At 49.9% G+C, this 18,031-nt stretch overlaps 2 protein-coding genes across 2 annotated transcripts; both read left to right on the top strand.

Moving 5' to 3' along the window:
* The first annotated feature begins 7,113 nt into the window (after window positions 1-7,113).
* LOC136503920 (uncharacterized) lies at window positions 7,114-7,587 on the top strand. The gene has a single exon (XM_066498841.1). It carries the CDS (start codon window positions 7,114-7,116, stop codon window positions 7,585-7,587), a length of 474 nt encoding a protein of 157 aa, XP_066354938.1.
* Window positions 7,588-8,463: 876 nt separating this feature from the next.
* Window positions 8,464-10,645, top strand: LOC136505300 (protein NUCLEAR FUSION DEFECTIVE 4-like). The gene has a single exon (XM_066500457.1). The coding sequence runs from the start codon at window positions 8,603-8,605 to the stop codon at window positions 10,415-10,417; it is 1,815 nt and encodes a 604-aa protein (XP_066356554.1). The 5' UTR covers window positions 8,464-8,602; the 3' UTR covers window positions 10,418-10,645.
* The last annotated feature ends 7,386 nt before the right edge of the window (window positions 10,646-18,031 follow it).

Here is an 18,031-nt window from a genome sequence, read left to right as displayed (position 1 = left end):
GCGCTAAACTGGTCACGGCGATGGTCCGGGCTAAGAAGGCGCCGCGTGCGATCCTGGGGAGTTGACGAGGAGAAGGTTAGGGTCGTTCGATGCCGCCGACTGACGCTACACAAACAAAGAAGATGCAGAACGTGTTAGACAAGATAAATAGATAACCAAGCACTACATGTACTTTTTACCACCATGACCACACCACCACCACCACCACCACCACCACCACCACCATGCCACCACCACAACCACACCACTACTACCACCAACAACCACCACACCACCACCTCCACCAACCACGCAGCCACCACCACCACCACGCCACCACCACCACCAACCACGCCGCCACCACCACCCACCACCATCACCACTAGCACTAGGTTTCACTAGGTTTTACTAGGTTTCACTAGGTTTGACATTTAGAGAAACTAAAATATTTGTCATACTCACCGGAGTAGAATCAAGCTGAGGTGGAGGTGTAGGCTGCAGCTGACCGAGCAGGAACTGTGGGACCGTTCCACCTTGGGTCATCGCAAGACCCCGCACGTAGGAGAGCACCTCTGCCATCTGCCGCTGATCCTGCTCCTGCTTGGCCTCTAAAGCTACTAGCCTCTGCCGCTCAAGCTCCCGCTCGGCCTCCAAAGCTGCCAGCCTCTGCCGCTGCTGCTCCTGCTTGGCCTCCATCGCCTGCAGCTGTGCCTGCAACATTTGACGCCAATGTTTCAAGATTGTGGAGCTAAGGTATGTAAAAGTCAAAGAACTAGGAATGGAAGAGAACACTTACCTAGAGTGTCGACACCACGGTCGGGCGCTGGCGTATGGCCGGCATTGAGCTCGTGCTCGCTGCTCGGATCTGGTGCAGCGGAGGAACAGAGGTCGTGTCGAGGACACCGTCGCCAAGCCAGAACCGCCCGTGCTTCTTGCCTTGCCCCACCCTCATCATGAGCTCTGGATCAAGCCGCTCCTTGGTGGTCGGGTCATAGTCTGGCCCATGGACTGACCTTGCCATCTCTGTGTACGCAGAGATGCAAGGGGCAATGCTGGCGTTGGTGAACGACTCGGCAGGGACTTCCGGGGTCCAGTCGGTGGTGGACGTCGCCTTGCCCAAGTGGGACAAGGCATGTGCCTTGAGGTGACCACAAGGGTGGCCACCATGTGACGCTGACTGTGAGAAAGACAATAACATTGTTAGAGTTGTTGCAGAATTGAGTGTTAGGTTAGAGAAATGGTTTCGCCTTACCCAAGCTTCTGAGAATTCGGAGAGGTTGCGGCTGCCTTGATGGTGTGGTACTCCTTGCATCAGCAAACGGCGCTCGCATGCTTCATCATGCTCCTTCTAGTCCTAGCTGAGCCACATGTCCACAATCCTCTCCTAGGCATCCGGATGCCGATTGCACCAGTTAGGAATCGCCTACAGGCCATCAAGCAAACGATATATCAAAAGATCAAATTAAGGAAACTTAATCTCAGAAGAAATCAATAGTAATGTTCCATATTTACCGCAAGGTACTCCTCCTTGGTCAGCACCACCTGTCTTGCCTCGTCCTTTTTGATGCTACGCCCTTGGACCTTCGCGTAGTGCCAAATGTGCGCCTAATGACGCGCGTCGTGAATCATGTCCGTGACGCGCTTCTTACAAGAAGCGACTGCCACCTGGTACGCCCTGTGCTCCTTGCCCTCCTCGATTCTAAAGAAATCCTGCATAAAGGCGCGAGGTATCAATTACTTATTAGAAGAATGCCCAATGAATACGATGTATCTGTGGCTAAAAGAATACAATGTGTGCCTGAAAGACTTACCGATAGGTCCTTGATGACCCGCTCCGCCTTGTTCCTGTATCTGTGGCCACTACGATCCATGGCATCGGCGGCCAATTCATAGTGGTTGAACTAAGTGGCCGGCTTGAACATGTCTGGGCTCACCTCCACCAGGCCAGGGTAGTGCTCCCTGCATAGACCTCCTAGGATGCCATTCACTTTGCGTGCCTTGGCTCCAGTCTCCACAAGTTTCCAGTTCCTGCACAAGTGATTACAAAAAGTATTAGTTTGTATTTTGATTTTTAACATTTCAAATGAAGAAGTTTCGAGCACATCTTAAGTTACTTACCTATCCCCATAGGGTGTGATTAGCGGGCGGGCCGCTTCAGGTATTGGTCGACGCAGGAGCTTCGCGGGACCACGCAAGTACACCGTGGACACACCAGAGGAAGTGGACCCCCCTACAGTCGCCTCATCCCCTGAGGTGGAGGACCCCCTGCATCCGCATGCTCCATCGCGGTGGCAGGCTCCTCCACGACCGCAGGCTCCTACACGCCCGGAGGGGTAGTCGGCTGCGTCCTGCTCGGACGCCTATGGCTCCTCCGCCTCAGTACCAGCTCCGGAGGCTGAACCGACGCCTCCGGCTCCTCCTGGTTGGCGTAAAGAGACTGGACGGACCTCCTGGGTGGCATCTCCTACATTAAAAAAGAACAAAACAATTAGCATATATAAACAATACATAATTAGAAAGAGATGCAAAATGAAGATAATTACATGCAAAATGAATATAATTACAAAAACATATAATATTACATGTATTAGAAACGATCTCCACGATCGGGATTAGCTGGATTGTACATATCGTCATCGCTATCAACCATGTCCAAATCTTCATCCGCCTCCTCATCATCACTATCAACACCTAAGTGTAATCGGTCAAGGAACACTATGTCCTTTGGATTTTCCACCTCATCTCCAGAGTCCTCGTCCACAACCCTTTCGATGTCTATCTCCATTTCGACTAGCCCGGTTAAGTCTATCTCAAAGCTCCCTTATAGCCCCTCTTCGTGTTGATAGAACTCTCCGTCATGTGTTTTTGGGTTCAAGTTGTAATCTTCATCGTTTGGGAGAGGTAGTCTACCGTGCGGCGATATTGTGTGAACAACATACCAACCCTTAAGGTTTTCCTTAGTTTGGCAAGCATATGGACTATAATAGACTTGCTTGGCTTGTGTAGCCACAATCCATACATCATCACCTTCATAGACGGAATCCTATCGAGTCTCGACTAGCCCAAGATGAGGGTACTGTCTCGATACCTCAGGATCAAACCACCGGCATTTGAATATGACAAGACTAAAAGGTTCGGCTCCACGAAACTGGAGTTCGTATATTTCTTCAAGTATCCCATAATAGTCCTTGCCATCAGTTCCGGGCGTCATAACTCTGGTATTTGTGGTCCTTCGATGCGGCCGACTCTGCTCGTAGCTTGTTGTGTGAAAGCAATACCCATTGACGTCATAAACGTTACATGACATGACCCTAAAGTTGAAGCCATTGGCAACCTACCGCAATTCGGCACTTATAGACGCATCCCTGTAGCACTGCAAAGTCAGGCTAGAGCGTTATGTTATTCCCACAAACGACCAACTTGAAATCAAGAAACAAGGGGGAAGTTGGACGGTACCTTCTTTTGGAACCAAGAAATGAAATCCTGCTCCTTAAGAATGGTATCAACTTCATGAGGGTGAAGTCGCCTTGATTGACGCCAGAATAGATTAACAAATTCCCTGTGTAGACAAGAAACATGACGGGGTTGGATGCAGAATAGTGACGGAGTAAGTAACAAGTTCGTTGAGAACTTACTCGATATACGACGCCACTTCATCTAGGTTGGCCAACAAATATAGCATGATACTGCGCCACTCTTCATTGCTCAAGGTCTTTGGGCTCAATGCACTCGCTCTTCCGAGTGACCCTTTCAAAAGGCTGAGGGCAGATTTATTTTCGTCCTCATTGTAACGAGCCGGTCGATTATGCACGCTAGGAAGGTTGCCCTTATAGAATGTTGTTGTGAAGTTTGACACCTCCTCGTTAATGAACGCCTCTGCCATGGAAGCCTCAATTCTGGCTTTATTTCCACATTTCTTGTGAATAGTCTTTAGACATCTCTCGATTGGATAGCACCAGCGGTTCTACATGGGCCCCCCATTCATGCCTCGTACGGGAGGTGCACACTCAAATGCTGCATCGATAGGAAGAAGCCGGGTGGAAATATCTTCTCCAACTTACAGATCAACTCAGGGGCTCTTTTTTCCAAGTCAGCCACCACGTTTCGAGATAACTCCTTGGCACAAAGCTGGCGGAAGAAATAGCTCAACTCTACCAGCACGACCCAGACATGCTCAGGGACGAAGCCTCGAACCATCGATGGAAGAAGGCACTCAATCCATATGTGGAAGTCGTGACTCTTCATCCCTAAGACTCGGCCAGTAGATGGGTTGGCCCCCCTCTTAAGATTCGCTGCAAACCCATCAGGAAACATTAAGTCCTTGATCCATTGGACTACAACCGTCCTGTGCTTCTTTTCCAAGACGTAATCGCCCCTAGGCCTTCTCCATGTCTTGTCGGCTCTTGGTGGTCGCATCTCTAGGTGTGGTCTATCGCATAGCCTTGCTAGGTCCGCTCTAGCCTTAGGGTTGTCGTTTGACTTGTTAGTGTCCATGAGTGTTGCCTAGAGAGCTTCGGTGACATTCTTCTCAGTGTGCATTACATCAATGTTATGTGGCAGGGCCAGGTGCTCAAAATAGGGAAGCCTCTCCAAGCTCGACTTATGAGTCCACATATGTTGAACACCATACCCCATGAAACCAACTCCGTCTTCCTTGGCGACAAGACCATCTATCTGAGCAAGAACCTCGGCGCCAATCATCTTCTGCGGTTCAGGGTCTGTCACTACGACACCTTTCGTAAAGTTCTTAATGTCTCGTCTGAATGCATGGTCAAGAGGGAGGAATTGTCGATGTTTGTTGAATGAGGAAAACTTGCCACCACTCTTCAACCTAATGAACTGCAGAGCTGCCTTGCATACCGGGCATGGGAACTTCCCGTGGACACACCAGACGCTGAATAGACCATACACCAAAAAGTCATGCATCGAGTAGTGGTACCAAACGTGCATTGTGAAGTTCCTCTTTGTAGCACGGTCGTATGTCAATACCCCGTGATCCCATGCACTAATCAACTCGTCAATCAAAGGCTCCATGAACATACCCATATGTTTCCCCGGGTGACCAGGAATTATCAGCGACAAGAATATGTTCTGACGTTGAAGAAGGACGCCGGGGGGGGGGGAGATTGAGGGGGATAACGAAGATTGGCCAACAAGTGTATGGGGCCGCCATCATTCCAAAAGGATTGAACCCATCTATTGCAAACGCAACACGCACATTACGAGCCTCTAGAGCTTTGTCAGCATAAATGCCATCAAATGTTTGCCATGCTTCACCATCTGATGGATGTACCATCTTGTCAGGATTGTATCGGATGCCATTTTTGTGCCATGTCATCTGTTTCGCGGACTCCTCGCTCATGAATAGCCGTTGGAGTCTCGGTATGAACGGAAGGTACGTAGGACTTTCATGGAGATTCCAAGCTGCTTCTTCTGCCCATCACTAGATTCTACCTCCACATACCTAGAGGACTTACACTTTGGACAGTACTTTGCTTTCGCGTGTTCTTTCCTAAAGAGGACGCACCCGTTCTCACAAGTGTGTATCTGCTCATACGGCATCTTAAGAGCTTTGAGGAGCTTCACTGACTCGTACATGTTCTTCGGCAGCGCGTGATCTGCCGGAAGTAGGGTCCCAAAAACTGCCAGCATACTATCGAAGCAGTCTCAACTCATGTTATGCATGGACTTTAACCCCATTAAGCGTCCAATGGCATCGAGTTGAGAAACATTTGTCTTGTCATGAAGGGGCCTCTTAGCCGACTCCATCATGTGATAGAATGCCCTTGCGATTTCCTCTGGCTCCTGCTCCTCGGTTTCGTCCGTACATCGTACACCGAAGTGTGCTTGGTGGAAGTCATCCATCATGTCTGGTACCCCGCCATCACTATCAAACTCCTCCAAGCATGGCCTCAATGCCTCATCTCTAATACGATGGCCTTCACCATGGCACACCCACCGGGTATACTCTGGCGTAAACCCAAACTTGCAAAGATGTTCCTCAATGACCTTCCTGGTTTTCCTATTCCTGTTTGCACATTCGCTGCAGGGACACCACACCTCTGTCGCTACTTGAGCACCCACACCAAATGCTTTGTCCAAGAAATCCTCAGTCTTCTGTATCCATTCACGAGTGACCTGATTCTAACTACGGCGGCCCATGTACATCCAATCACGGTTATCCATCATCTACCATATATATAACAGAGTAATATAACCATCAATAGCATATGCACCGCTTGCCTACTATCTAATAGGTAGGGATAGATCCTAATCCCACCCGCGGATGCGTAGATGAGGTTAGTTTCCATGCTCCGCTCCAATCCGAGATAGAATTTTGGTAGCACATCCCCGTTGTTCTCCCGATACACGTCCTGGAAGGGAGAGTGTGTATCTGGAGAACAACAGGGAGGTGCTGCCGAAACCCTATCTCGGACCGGACCGGACCATACAAACTAAATCATCTACGCATCCGCGGGCTATCCAAATAACGTGGACAATCCAAAACAGATACGGTCATAGATATGCAGAGATCCGCATACCTACGACCGTATCTCTTTCAGACGGGAGACACCTAACTAGTTTACGCGATCTAGCTAGGGTTACGGACAAAGGGCTTATACCTAGGGTGGCGGTGGAGTGGAGAGGTGACGCGGTGCAGGTAGACCCAAAGGAAGACGCTTGGGGTACTCCGGGTCCCCTCCGTCGGGCTCTTCTCTACAAAACAAGAAACACAATTTATAAGTTCAAAATTTCGGCAGAACCTCCCCTATATGGGGAGGCTTCCAAAACCTGCAAGGAAAAAGACGGCACGATGGCCGACATCCACAATTTTGGCACGATGGCCGACACAACGACATATGGCACGATGGCCAACACATCCACAAAAGGCACGAAGGCCCACTAATCCAGAAATGGCACGAAGGCCAGCAACAGGCGAGAGGGGGGCTTTACCTTGGGTGGCAGTGTAGTCGGGAGACGCGGAGTCGGGATCACCCTCGTCTTCGGCTAGACGCGGGGAAAATGGCGACGACCGCTCGGCGTGACGCGGGGGCGTGACGGTCGTCGGCCTCTCCTTCTCCCCTCCTTCTCCCCTCCTCTCTTCTCCCTTCCTCTTCTCCCTTCCTCCTCCAAATGCTCTTTGCACGGCCGGCAGGGGCGCACGGGGCCATCCGGGGGCGCACGGGGCCGGCTGGGGACGCGCTGGCCGCGGGGGTGGGCCACCAGCGGGCGTGGCCGGGGGCGCACGGGGCCAGCCGGGGATGCGCTGGCCGCGGGGGTGGGCCACCGGCGGGCGTGGCCGGGGGCGCGCGGGGCTGGCCGGGGACGCGCCGGCCGCGGGGTGGATCACCGACGGGCGTGGCCGGGGGGCGGCGGCGGTGCCCGACCACCAGGCGAGGCGGGGGACAACGCGGCCCCGACGACGATGGCGCTCGGCGGGCCGGGCTGCTGCTCCGGCGGCACGGGGACGGGGCGGGGGCCGCCTCTGGCGGCGCGGGACGGGGCGGGGGCGGGGGAGAGGCTGCGGTGGCGCGGGGGACCGGCGGCGGCGAGAGGAAGGGGATGCGGGGCGCGCGCGGGCGAGAGGAAAGGCTGACTGGGCCGTGAGGGGCTTATGTGGACTGGGCCTTTGCCGAGGGCCCAGATCCAGGCTCTCGGCAAAGTTGTTTTTTATTTTTTTAACTCTTTGTCGAGAGCCCTTTGAGGCTCTCGGCAAATACAAAATTTTTTTTGGTTTTTTCCCCAATTTTTTTCTGGTGGCTAACAATAATATTTAACAGACATATTTAAAATTTGGAGCTTTTTTGATTATATTAGCTATATTTAATAAGTTTATTTCATTTACTTGAATTCTTCCCGGTAATTCAAATTTGAACTGCAGGTGCATCGAATTTGGCATCTGTCACTGGATTCGATGCACCTGCAGTTCAAATTTGAATTACCGGAAAGAATTCAAGTAAATGAAATAAACTTATTAAATATAGCTAATAAAATCAAAAAAGCTCCAAATTTTAATATGTACTTTAAGGTACAACAGTAAACCCAGGGAAAAAATTTGGAAGCAAAAAAAGCAAAAAAAATATATTTTGCCGAGGACACAGAAACGACACTCGGCAAAGTAATTCTTTGCCGAGGGCCAAATTCTGACCCTCGGCAAAACAGACGGCAGGTGAAGGCCGTTTGCCTGCCATCACAGGTTGCCGACGGCCTTTCTTTGCCGACGGTCGGACCCTCGGCAAAGGGCCCGGTTACCAAGAGTAATTATTTGCCGACGGTCTGGCCCTCGGTAAATATGGTTTTGCCGACGATCTACCGTTGCCGAGGGCCAACTCTCGGCAAACCTTTTTTTTTTTGTTAAGAGCTCGACATTTGGCTCTTGGCAACGGACCTATTTCCGGTAGTGTCTCCCGTAGTGGTACGTGTCTGTTATAGCTGTCTCTGTCTGCTCAGAGCACACACATACATGCTAGTCAACCAACCAGTGCAAGTGGCTAGCTAGTGCACGCGTCCCTATATAGTACCACTCGCAGCACGGCAAGCTGTGCTGTGTCCCTTCTCAGCTATATCTCCACCTCTATAACCAAAGTGTGGAAAGAGGTAGCCAGAGCCGGCCGGAGACGACATGGCCCGCGGCGAGGTGTCCATGTGCACGCCGGCGTTCGCGTCACGGGTGGTGCAGAGCCGGTGGTTCGTGGTGTACGCGTCCATCATCGTGATGGCGGCGTCCGGATCGACCTACATCTTCGCGCTCTACTCGAAGGTGCTCCGCTCCAAGCTGGGCTACAACCAGGAGACGCTCAACAAGCTCTCCTTCTTCAAGGACCTAGGCACCAACGTGGGCATCATCTCCGGGCTGGTGCAGCAGGTGGCCCCGACGTGGGTCGTCCTGCTCATAGGCGCCGGCATGAACCTGGTCGGCTACCTCATGATCTACCTGGCGCTGACGGGGCGCACGGCGGCGCCGCCCGTCTGGCTCATGTGCTTCTACATCTGCTTCGGCGCCAACGCGCTCACCTTCTCCAACACGGGCGCGCTCGTCGCCTGCGTCAAGAACTTCCCGGAGAGCCGGGGCATCGTCATCGGCCTGCTCAAGGCCTTCGTCGGCCTCAGCGGCGCCATCTACACGCAGCTCTACCTCGCCATCTACGGCGACGACGCCGCGTCGCTCGTCCTCCTCGTCGCCTGGCTCCCCGCCGCCTTCAACATCTTCACCGTCTACACCATCCGCGTGCTGCCGTACGCCCGCCGCCGCGACGGCGGCAAGCCCTACAACACGCCCTTCTACCACTTCCTCTACCTCTCGCTCGCCCTCGCCTCCTACCTCCTCGTCATGATCGTGGTGGAGAAGCAGGTGCAGTTCTCCCACGCCGCGTTCGTCGTCACCTCCACGGCGCTGCTCATCATCCTCTTCAGCCCCGTCGGCGTGGTCGTCAGAGAGGAGTACAAGGCCGTGTCCCAGCTCGAGGAGTCACTGCAGAATCCACCGGCCATCGCTGTCGAAGAACCAAAGGCGAGCGCTGATGGTGGCAAGGACGGCGACGAGTCATCGTCGTCGCCTCCCTTGTGCGGAGGCGGCGGCACGGGCGGCTGTCTCACCAACATGTTCAAGCCGCCGGCGCTCGGGGAGGACTACTCCATCATGCAGGCGCTGGTCAGCGTGGAGATGCTGGTGCTGTTCGTCATCTCCGTGTTCGGCATCGGCGGCACGCTGACGGCCATCGACAACATGGCGCAGATCGGGCAGTCGCTGGGCTACCCGGCCAAGAGCATCAGCACCTTCGTCTCGCTCATCAGCATCTGGAACTACGCCGGCCGCGCGGGCGCCGGCTACATCTCGGAGTTCCTCCTAGCCCGGTACCGGATGCCGCGGCCGCTGGTGCTGACCGCCGTGCTCCTCGTCTCCTGCATCGGCCACCTCTTCATCGCCTTCGGCGTGTCGCAGTCGCTGTACGCCGCGTCGGTGATCATCGGCTTCTGCTTCGGCGCGCAGTGGCCGCTGCTGTTCGCCATCATCTCCGAGGTGTTCGGGCTCAAGTACTACTCGTCGCTCTTCAACTTCGGGTCCGCGGCCAGCCCCGCCGGCGCCTACGTGCTCAACGTGATCATCACCGGCCGCATGTACGACGCCGAGGCCACCAGGCAGCACGGCGGCGTGGCCGCCGTGGGGGACAAGATCTGCAAGGGGGTGGTGTGCTTCAAGCGCCCATTCCTCATCATCACGGGCGTCACGTTTGCCGGCGCGCTCGTGTCGCTGGTGCTGGTTTGGAGGACGAGGAACTTCTACAGGGGTGACATCTACGCCAAGTTCAAGGTGGCACCGGCGGCGGCCTCTGAGTCTGAGGGGAGCAGCGCCGACGGCAAAGGCGTCGAGATGGTGGAGGAGACGGAGGGAAAGAGCAAGAGCAAGAAAGAGGTGGTCAACCAGGACTTGTACTAGCTTCATTTGATTGGAGCAGTTCTTGGAGACTAATGAGGGGTAGAAAACAGCACGTGCAATTGTCACACTGTATTCTGTACCACACAACTTGTGTTATATCCATACCCTACGACTGTTTGAATCATCCTCTCCCAAATTACACCCTCTGTGGACCCGTTTGGAACACGTACGTGAAATTTTACCGCAAAAAGGAGTACATGTAAAACAGTTCAATTCTATAGAAACCAAGAAAATATCCGGTGTTCCAAATATGGCCTAAATGCAATATGTCTCTGTGTTATAGAACACATAAATTATGTTTGTATTATAGATTTAGGTCTCATTTTTTTACAACAGATTTAGGTCTCATTTGATGGAGCAGAAATGTTTGGCTAGACAGCTTCTCCTATATTGTCATGATTGATGAATGGTTGAGTCGAGGACAAAAATCCATGGAATGGGTACAAGCTGTTAGTTGATCTCCACCAATAGGCCTAATGGTCTATTGGGCCATTGCCTCTACGTCCTGATCGAGGGCGCCCAACCCTAATAGGTTGGTGGACCCCTGTCGCACAACACATATAAAGATAGGTGGGGATCATGGCTCGAGTCACGAGGTTGGTCTGAGCCACCATGATCCCACCGACAGAAACCCTAATCCGATCTACAGTGTGCTGCCAGCGACGGGATACCCCACCGCACCGCCGTCGCCTCTGCAGGGTCTCCACCGGACTTCACTGTATCACCACCACGTCGCCAACAACGTCGCGGTACCGGCGTCTACGCCGGAGTTGCCTCGACACCGGTGGCCATGTACCAAAAAGAAGGGTGACCCATACGAAGGTACACCAACTGTTTTTCTCCATCTAGTAGAAGCTCTACCCCGATCTATGGTCTAGAGGTCGACTCTGATTCTAACAATGGTATCAGAGCTAAGGACGGTATAGGGTAGAGCATAGAAAAGAAAGAACATGGGTTAAATCCATTTCGGATTGAAACTCTAACCCTAACCGGGTAAAAGAAACTGAAAAGAGACCAGGGATGGCGGACGTCACTGGAAACCCGGTCACCACCGCCACCGCGCGGGGAAAATTGCCACACCGCCGTCCTCGCAGGCGCGCGGCAAGAAAACGAGAGAAGAACATCCATTCGGATCAGAGAAAAATAGGGCTCTCGGCACTTCAAGCCGAACCCTAACCCACTAACAGACCGTGAGGAAGAAGAACAGACCATGGGAAAGAAAAACCCTAACCCTAACTGGGTGAAGAGGAAGGGCCCTCGGCACACGTACCCTAACCCACGAACCGATTCAGATGAACTCCGAAAAGAAAAGAAATCAAAGAAAAGAAAGGAAATCCAAAGAAAAAAAGAAGAACAGGGGTCGGAACCCGAACCCTAATCCTAGATCCCGATTTGGATGAACTCCAAAAAGAAAAGAAAGAAGATTCAAAAGAAAAGAAGGGGATAATCTCGCAGATCTCGAATCAAACCAAAAGAAAACCCGAATCAGAGATCTCGAATCAAACCAAAAGAAAACACGAATATGGTTCAAAAGAACCCTAACCCTAACTCACGACAAGGAAGGGGAAAAGAGTGATTCGGTACAAATAGAAAAGAAAAGAATCAAATGAATGAGTTGAAACGAATAGAACAAACCCTAATTCCCCACACCAGTTCGGAAAAGAGAAGAACAACTCAAATCCGAAAGGGAAGAAGAAAAAGGAACCCTAGATCCAAACCCTAATTCCCCACACCAGTTTAGAAAAGAGAAGAAAACCAAATCGGAGAAGGGGAAAAAGGGGAAAAGGAGACCTACCCGCCATGCGCAGGGCTGAGCTTTCGTCGGCACAGGAGAAGAAGGCTGAGCCGGGGTGCTGCTCGCCGGGCTTCGGCCAAAGGGGCACCGTGGCTAGGCCGCTCGACAACGACACGCTCACCCGCTGGGGAGCGCGCACGCTGGTGAGGGGGGCGGCGACGGCGCCATGGCTCTGCCCCTCCACCGTTTTTGCCCACTCGGTTGCTGTGGCTGTGCTAAGAGGAGAGGAGAGCGGTGAAAGAGAAAGCGAAGAGAGAGAAGCAGGCGGAAGCGAATGGGGCTAGGGTTTCCAGCCGACGCTGGCGAGTGGGTTTTTGACCCCGCGAAGCCTACGGGCGACCGTCAGATGCGATCCGACGGCGGAGCGCGACCGGGCCAGCGATGCGGCCCAGGCGGGCGCGCGTGGCCAAGCGACTTTGTCGGCCCAGGCCCAGGTTGCGACCTGGGTGCGGCCGGGCGTCGCGCAAGGGAGCTGGGCCGGGCTGCTTTGCTGGCCAGGCCAAAAGAACAGTGATAATTCTCATTTTTCTTTTTTCCAGTAAATGTTTATTTCCTAGAAATTGATTAATGGCTTAAAGTCAATAGAAAAAGTAATTTTTCCCTGTGGGTAAAATTGAAGAAATTGAGTATACGTTTTCCACTGCTAAAGAAATGGTTTATTCTCCAGTTAATTTGTACCAACGTGATATTTAATTGGAGAAAAGAAAGTTTTTTCGCTGCTAAAGAAATTGTTTATTCTCCAGTTATTTTGAACCAATGTGGTATTTAATTGGATAAAAAGAGATTTGACATGATTATGATGTTGACCAACGTTGTTAATAACAATATCATAATTTTAATGATTTATGCATTAATTTTACTTCTGCCCAACGGTGATGTAGAATTAGTGTATGAGAACAGTTGTAAAAGTTGATGATTTATGCATTAATTCTATTTCTGCCCAACGGTGATGTAGAATTAATGTATACGAACAGTTGTATATTTTGATTTTGACCAACGTTGGAATCAAGGCTTGCAAATGGTGTTGTTTTTATGTTAAGAAAAGGTTTGTCCTGGTTTTCATCTTGTCTAAGGTGAACTGGATAGTCATCTCACCATGTTCCACTGAGTCTGTGGCACCGGTGAGGGAGACAAACGAGGCTGATGCCGTTTGGGCAACTAAAGAGAGGGATTTTGAATCCCGAAAGATGTTATATGCCCTTGAGCATAGGAAGTGTGTCACTGCCAACAAGAAATGTTTAGCTGTGATAAAGAACATGATTGAGCCTGCAATTGTGGGCTCAATCCCAGAGTGTGACACGATCAACGAGTACCTCGATACAATAAAGAGTCAGTTCACTGGCTCTTCAAAGACATATGCTACCCAGCTGATAAAGCAGCTGATGACAGAGTGTTACTCTGATAATGATGGCATAAGGGAGCTCATGATGCGTCGTCAAAATTATGGCACTGTTGTTTAGGCCATATTTCGAGGGGGAGAATAGAAAGACTAGTTAAGAATAATATTCTTCCTCCATTAGAGCTCTCAGAATGCATAAAAGGAAAGTATGTAAAGAAAGATGACAAACGAAGCGCAGGAATTCTATAGATTATTCACACAGACATCTATGGTTAGTTTCCTATAAAGAGTGTGGATGGTTATGATTCGTTCATAACATTCACAAACGATTACTCCTATTATAGCTACATTTATCCAATCAAAGAAAGAACAGAAACATTGGATAAATTTAAGATATTAAAGATTAAGATAGTCAGGTCTAACCGTGGGGGAGTACTACGGTCGGCATACCCTAAAAGAATGGCATAGTAGCCCAGTATTCTACACCGGGCGAACCTCAGCAGAATAGAGTAGCTAAAAGAATCAATCGTACCCTGATGGATATGGTGGACAGTATGATAAGTTACTCCACCTTACAGTTGAGCCTGTGAATGGAGGCGTTAAAAACTGACATTCATATTCTCAATAGAGTACAAAGTAAGTCGGTGCTCAGAACACCGTATGAGTTGTGGATAGAAAGAGTACCCTCACTAAACACTTAAGTGTGTGGGGGGCCCTACTGAGGCTAAAGTATTTAACCCAAACATTGGGAAGTTAGATCCTAAAACAGTAAGTTGTCATTTGTTTGGCTACCCAGAAAAGTCAAAAGTTTTTCGTTTTCTACTGTCCATAGAGACATACAAAGTTTATGAAAACGAGACGCGCTGTCTTCCTAGAGGATGAATTGATGAGGGAGAGCATGGTAGCTCGAGAAATTGACCTTGAAGTGAAGCGGGTGTATGCGCCCACTCCAATGATTCATGAGCCATTTTTCTCACTACCTGTTGTTGCTGCACCGACAGTGCTAGATACTGTGGTGCCAGCACCTGTTGTTATCCCACATGTGGCAACAATGAATGACGATGAGGAACCTGTTCTTCAGGATCCTATAGAATCTATTGCCACACATGAGGGGAGCAATAACAGCCTCCAACAGAAGATGTGCCAAATGTGAAGGCCCCTAGAAGGTCTCAAAGAGTTAGAAAATCAGCTATTCCTGCTGATTATGAAGTGTACAACACTGAGGAATTTTAAATGGAGGATGATCCCACCTCATTTGAAGAAGCCATGAGAAGTGATCATTCATCAAAGTGGCTTAAGGCCATGGAAGATAAAATCAAATCAATGAATGCCAATAAAGTTTGGGATATAGAAATAATTCCTAAAGGAGCCAAAACAGTAGGCTGTAAATGGGTCTACAGAACAAAAACTTGACTCTCAAGGGAATATAGAGAGATATAAAGCGCGACTTGTGGCAAAAGGCTTTATACAAAGAGAAGGGATTGATTACAATGAGACCTTTTCTCCAGTCTCATGTAAAGTTTCCTTCAGAATCATAATGGCATTAATGGCACATTACGATTTAGAATTACATCAGATGGATGTAAAGACGACATTTCTCAACGGAAACTTGGAGAAAAATGTTTACGTGGTACAACCAAAAGGTTTTGTCATGGAAGGAAAAGAATGAATGGGATGCCGCCTAAAGAAATTCATTTATGGATTAAAACAAGCTTCAAGACAGTGGTACTTGAAGTTTGATCAGACAATAAAGGATTTTGGGTTTTAAAGAGAATGTAGAGGACAATTGTGTCTATGAAAAGTTTAAGAATGGGAAGTTTATCTTCCTTGTCCTGTATGTGGATAATATCTTACTTGCTAGTAGTGATGTCAGTCTACTACAGGAGACAAAGAAGTTTTGTTCTCAAAACTTGATATGAAAGATCTTGGTGAAGTCTCATTCGTTCTAGGGATCGAGATTCACCGAGATAGAAGAAAAGGGGTATTAGGACTGTCACAAAAGGCATACATAGAAAGAATCTTAAAGAAATTCAGTATGCACAAATATAGTCCTACACCTGCTCCTATAGTCAAGGACGACAGATATGGGGATTTTCAATGCCGCAGGAACCAATATGAGCTCAATGAAATGAAAGTGGTTCCATATACTTCAGCTATCGAAAGCTTACAGTATACTCAAGTATGTACGCGCCCTGACTTGGCATTTGTTACCAGGTTACTTGGCAGATTCCAGAGCAATTCTGGAATAGAACAATGAAATTAGTAAAGAAAGTCTTGTATTATTTGCAAGGAACGAAAGACCTCATGATGACGTATAGAAGATCTGATTCACTCCACATAGTGGGAAATTCAGATTCTGATTATGCAAGAGATGATAAAAAATCCACGACGGGATAGTATTCACTCTCGAAAAGGAGAGCTATTTTATGGAAAAGCTCAAATGCAAACCGTTACTACATCGTCCACAATGTATGACAGTTTGTGGCATGATATGAGGCAACGGGCAGGTGAACTGACTAAAGAAGTTCATACCCGGTTTGAAGGTGGTTGACGACATCTATAGACCACTTAAGTTATACTGCGATTATAATCTGGCAGTACAGTATGCTCACAACATAAGTCAAGTGGTGCTGCCAAACACATTGACATAGAGTATTATGTTGTGATAGATAAAGTCCGGGATCAAGTCATAAGTCTTGAGCATATAAGTACAGAAAAGATGCTTGCGGATCCGCTTACAAAAGGCTTACCACCCAACGTGTTCAGAGAACATGTAGCTAGCATGGGTTTAAGGGAAAGCCTAAAATTCCTGGATAAAAGAAGGCACAAAGATAAGTATCTATTTCAGAACAGAGTAGTATGTTGTAGCTGTTAAATCTATCGGCAATGTACCGTGACGATGAGACATGCTCTATACGCTAATCTGTAATGGAATGAACAAAAGTAAATGATATGAAATTGAAAGATGGAATGAGATCAAGGGGGAGAATGTTAGTTGATCTCCACCAATTGGGCCCTTGTCTCTGCGTCCTGATCGGGGGCGCCCAACCCTAATAGGTTGGTGGACCCCTGTCGCACAGCACATATAAAGATAGGTGAGGATCACGGCTCGAGTCACGAGGTTGGTCTGAGTCGCCATGATCCCACCGATAGAAACCCTAATCTGATCTACAGTGTGCTACCAGTGACAGGATGCCCCACCGCACCGCCATCGCCTTTGCAGGGTCTCCACCGGACTTCACTGTATCGCCACCACGTCGCCAACAACGTCGCGGTACCGGCGTCTACGCCGGAGTTACCACGACACCAGTGGCCATGTACCAAAAAGAAGGGTGACCCATACGAAGGTACACCAACTGCTTTTCCCCATCTAGTAGAAGCTCTACCCTTATCTATGGTCTAGAGGTCGACCGTGATTCTAACACAAGCTTTTCTTTCTAACTTCTAGGAGAACAACTTCGAGGAGCTACTGAGATTATGTCCGTTTTCGTAAAGAAGTGTGATGAAGTGCTCCAAGAGCTGTGGAAGAACATGTGCCCAATGGGGCCTTGCACTGTTACACATGCCTTCAGAAAGTTTGCAAGCTTCACTGTACTAACTCTAGTCACCTGAGGTAATCATACGAGGTTATGACGTCCTGAGTTGCTAACGAACTGTTGGTCAATAGTCGTCGCATAACAAGGATTGCTGTCATAGTAGTCTCAAATTCATAACGGTAGCATCACTTGATGTGATTGCAAATTAAATTGTCTGCTACAGACTAATGATTTTGATGTCTATGCATATTACACTGTGCAATGGCTTCAGCACCACTGTTTTGCTAGTAGGAGTAGTATCTAACCAAGTATCTCCGTGTCTTTCTCAAATTTTCTGGGAATATTGGCCCAGTCTTCGGTCAACTTCATGAACGGAAGTTTTGGGCGTCCGAACAAACCTGTAGGCATCGTGGATAGCAGAGTTCTGACATACCAAGCCGCTGCTTTTGACGTCAAGTGTTGGGACATGGTCATGAGTCGCGTAGAATAAAGTTCGCAACAGCAATAAGAACTAACGGCTAACGAATTTTACGAACAGTATGCAGGAAAAGGAAGTAGAGGCCTCTGCTCGGGCGATCGCGTGAGGCGAAGGCCGGGAAGGTACGGCGAAGGCACCAGGACGCGGTCAGGGGCGGAGGCTCTCACGGTACGAGCGAAGGGCCATGGCTCGGACGTCAGAAGCGAAGGCCCAGAAGCTGCGGCGAAGGCACCAGGATGCGGTCACGAGCGGAGGCTCTCGCGGTACGAGCGAAGGTCGAGAAGCTCCGGCGAAGGCTTCCCGGGCGGTGGCCCCGGAACCAGGGAATGCCCCCACTCGGCGGCATTACTAGGCTGTGGGCCGATGATGGGTTGTCGACGATGGCCCATCAGGCAAAGGTGGTAGAGGAAGAAGATGCCCAAACTGCCTTAGGGAGCTTGTATTAGCATAGGAATATTTCGGGAAT

This window comes from Miscanthus floridulus, chromosome 14, assembly GCF_019320115.1.
Source record: "Miscanthus floridulus cultivar M001 chromosome 14, ASM1932011v1, whole genome shotgun sequence".
Lineage (NCBI taxonomy): Eukaryota > Viridiplantae > Streptophyta > Magnoliopsida > Poales > Poaceae > Miscanthus > Miscanthus floridulus.
This window is presented reverse-complemented; position numbering and strand designations above follow the sequence as displayed.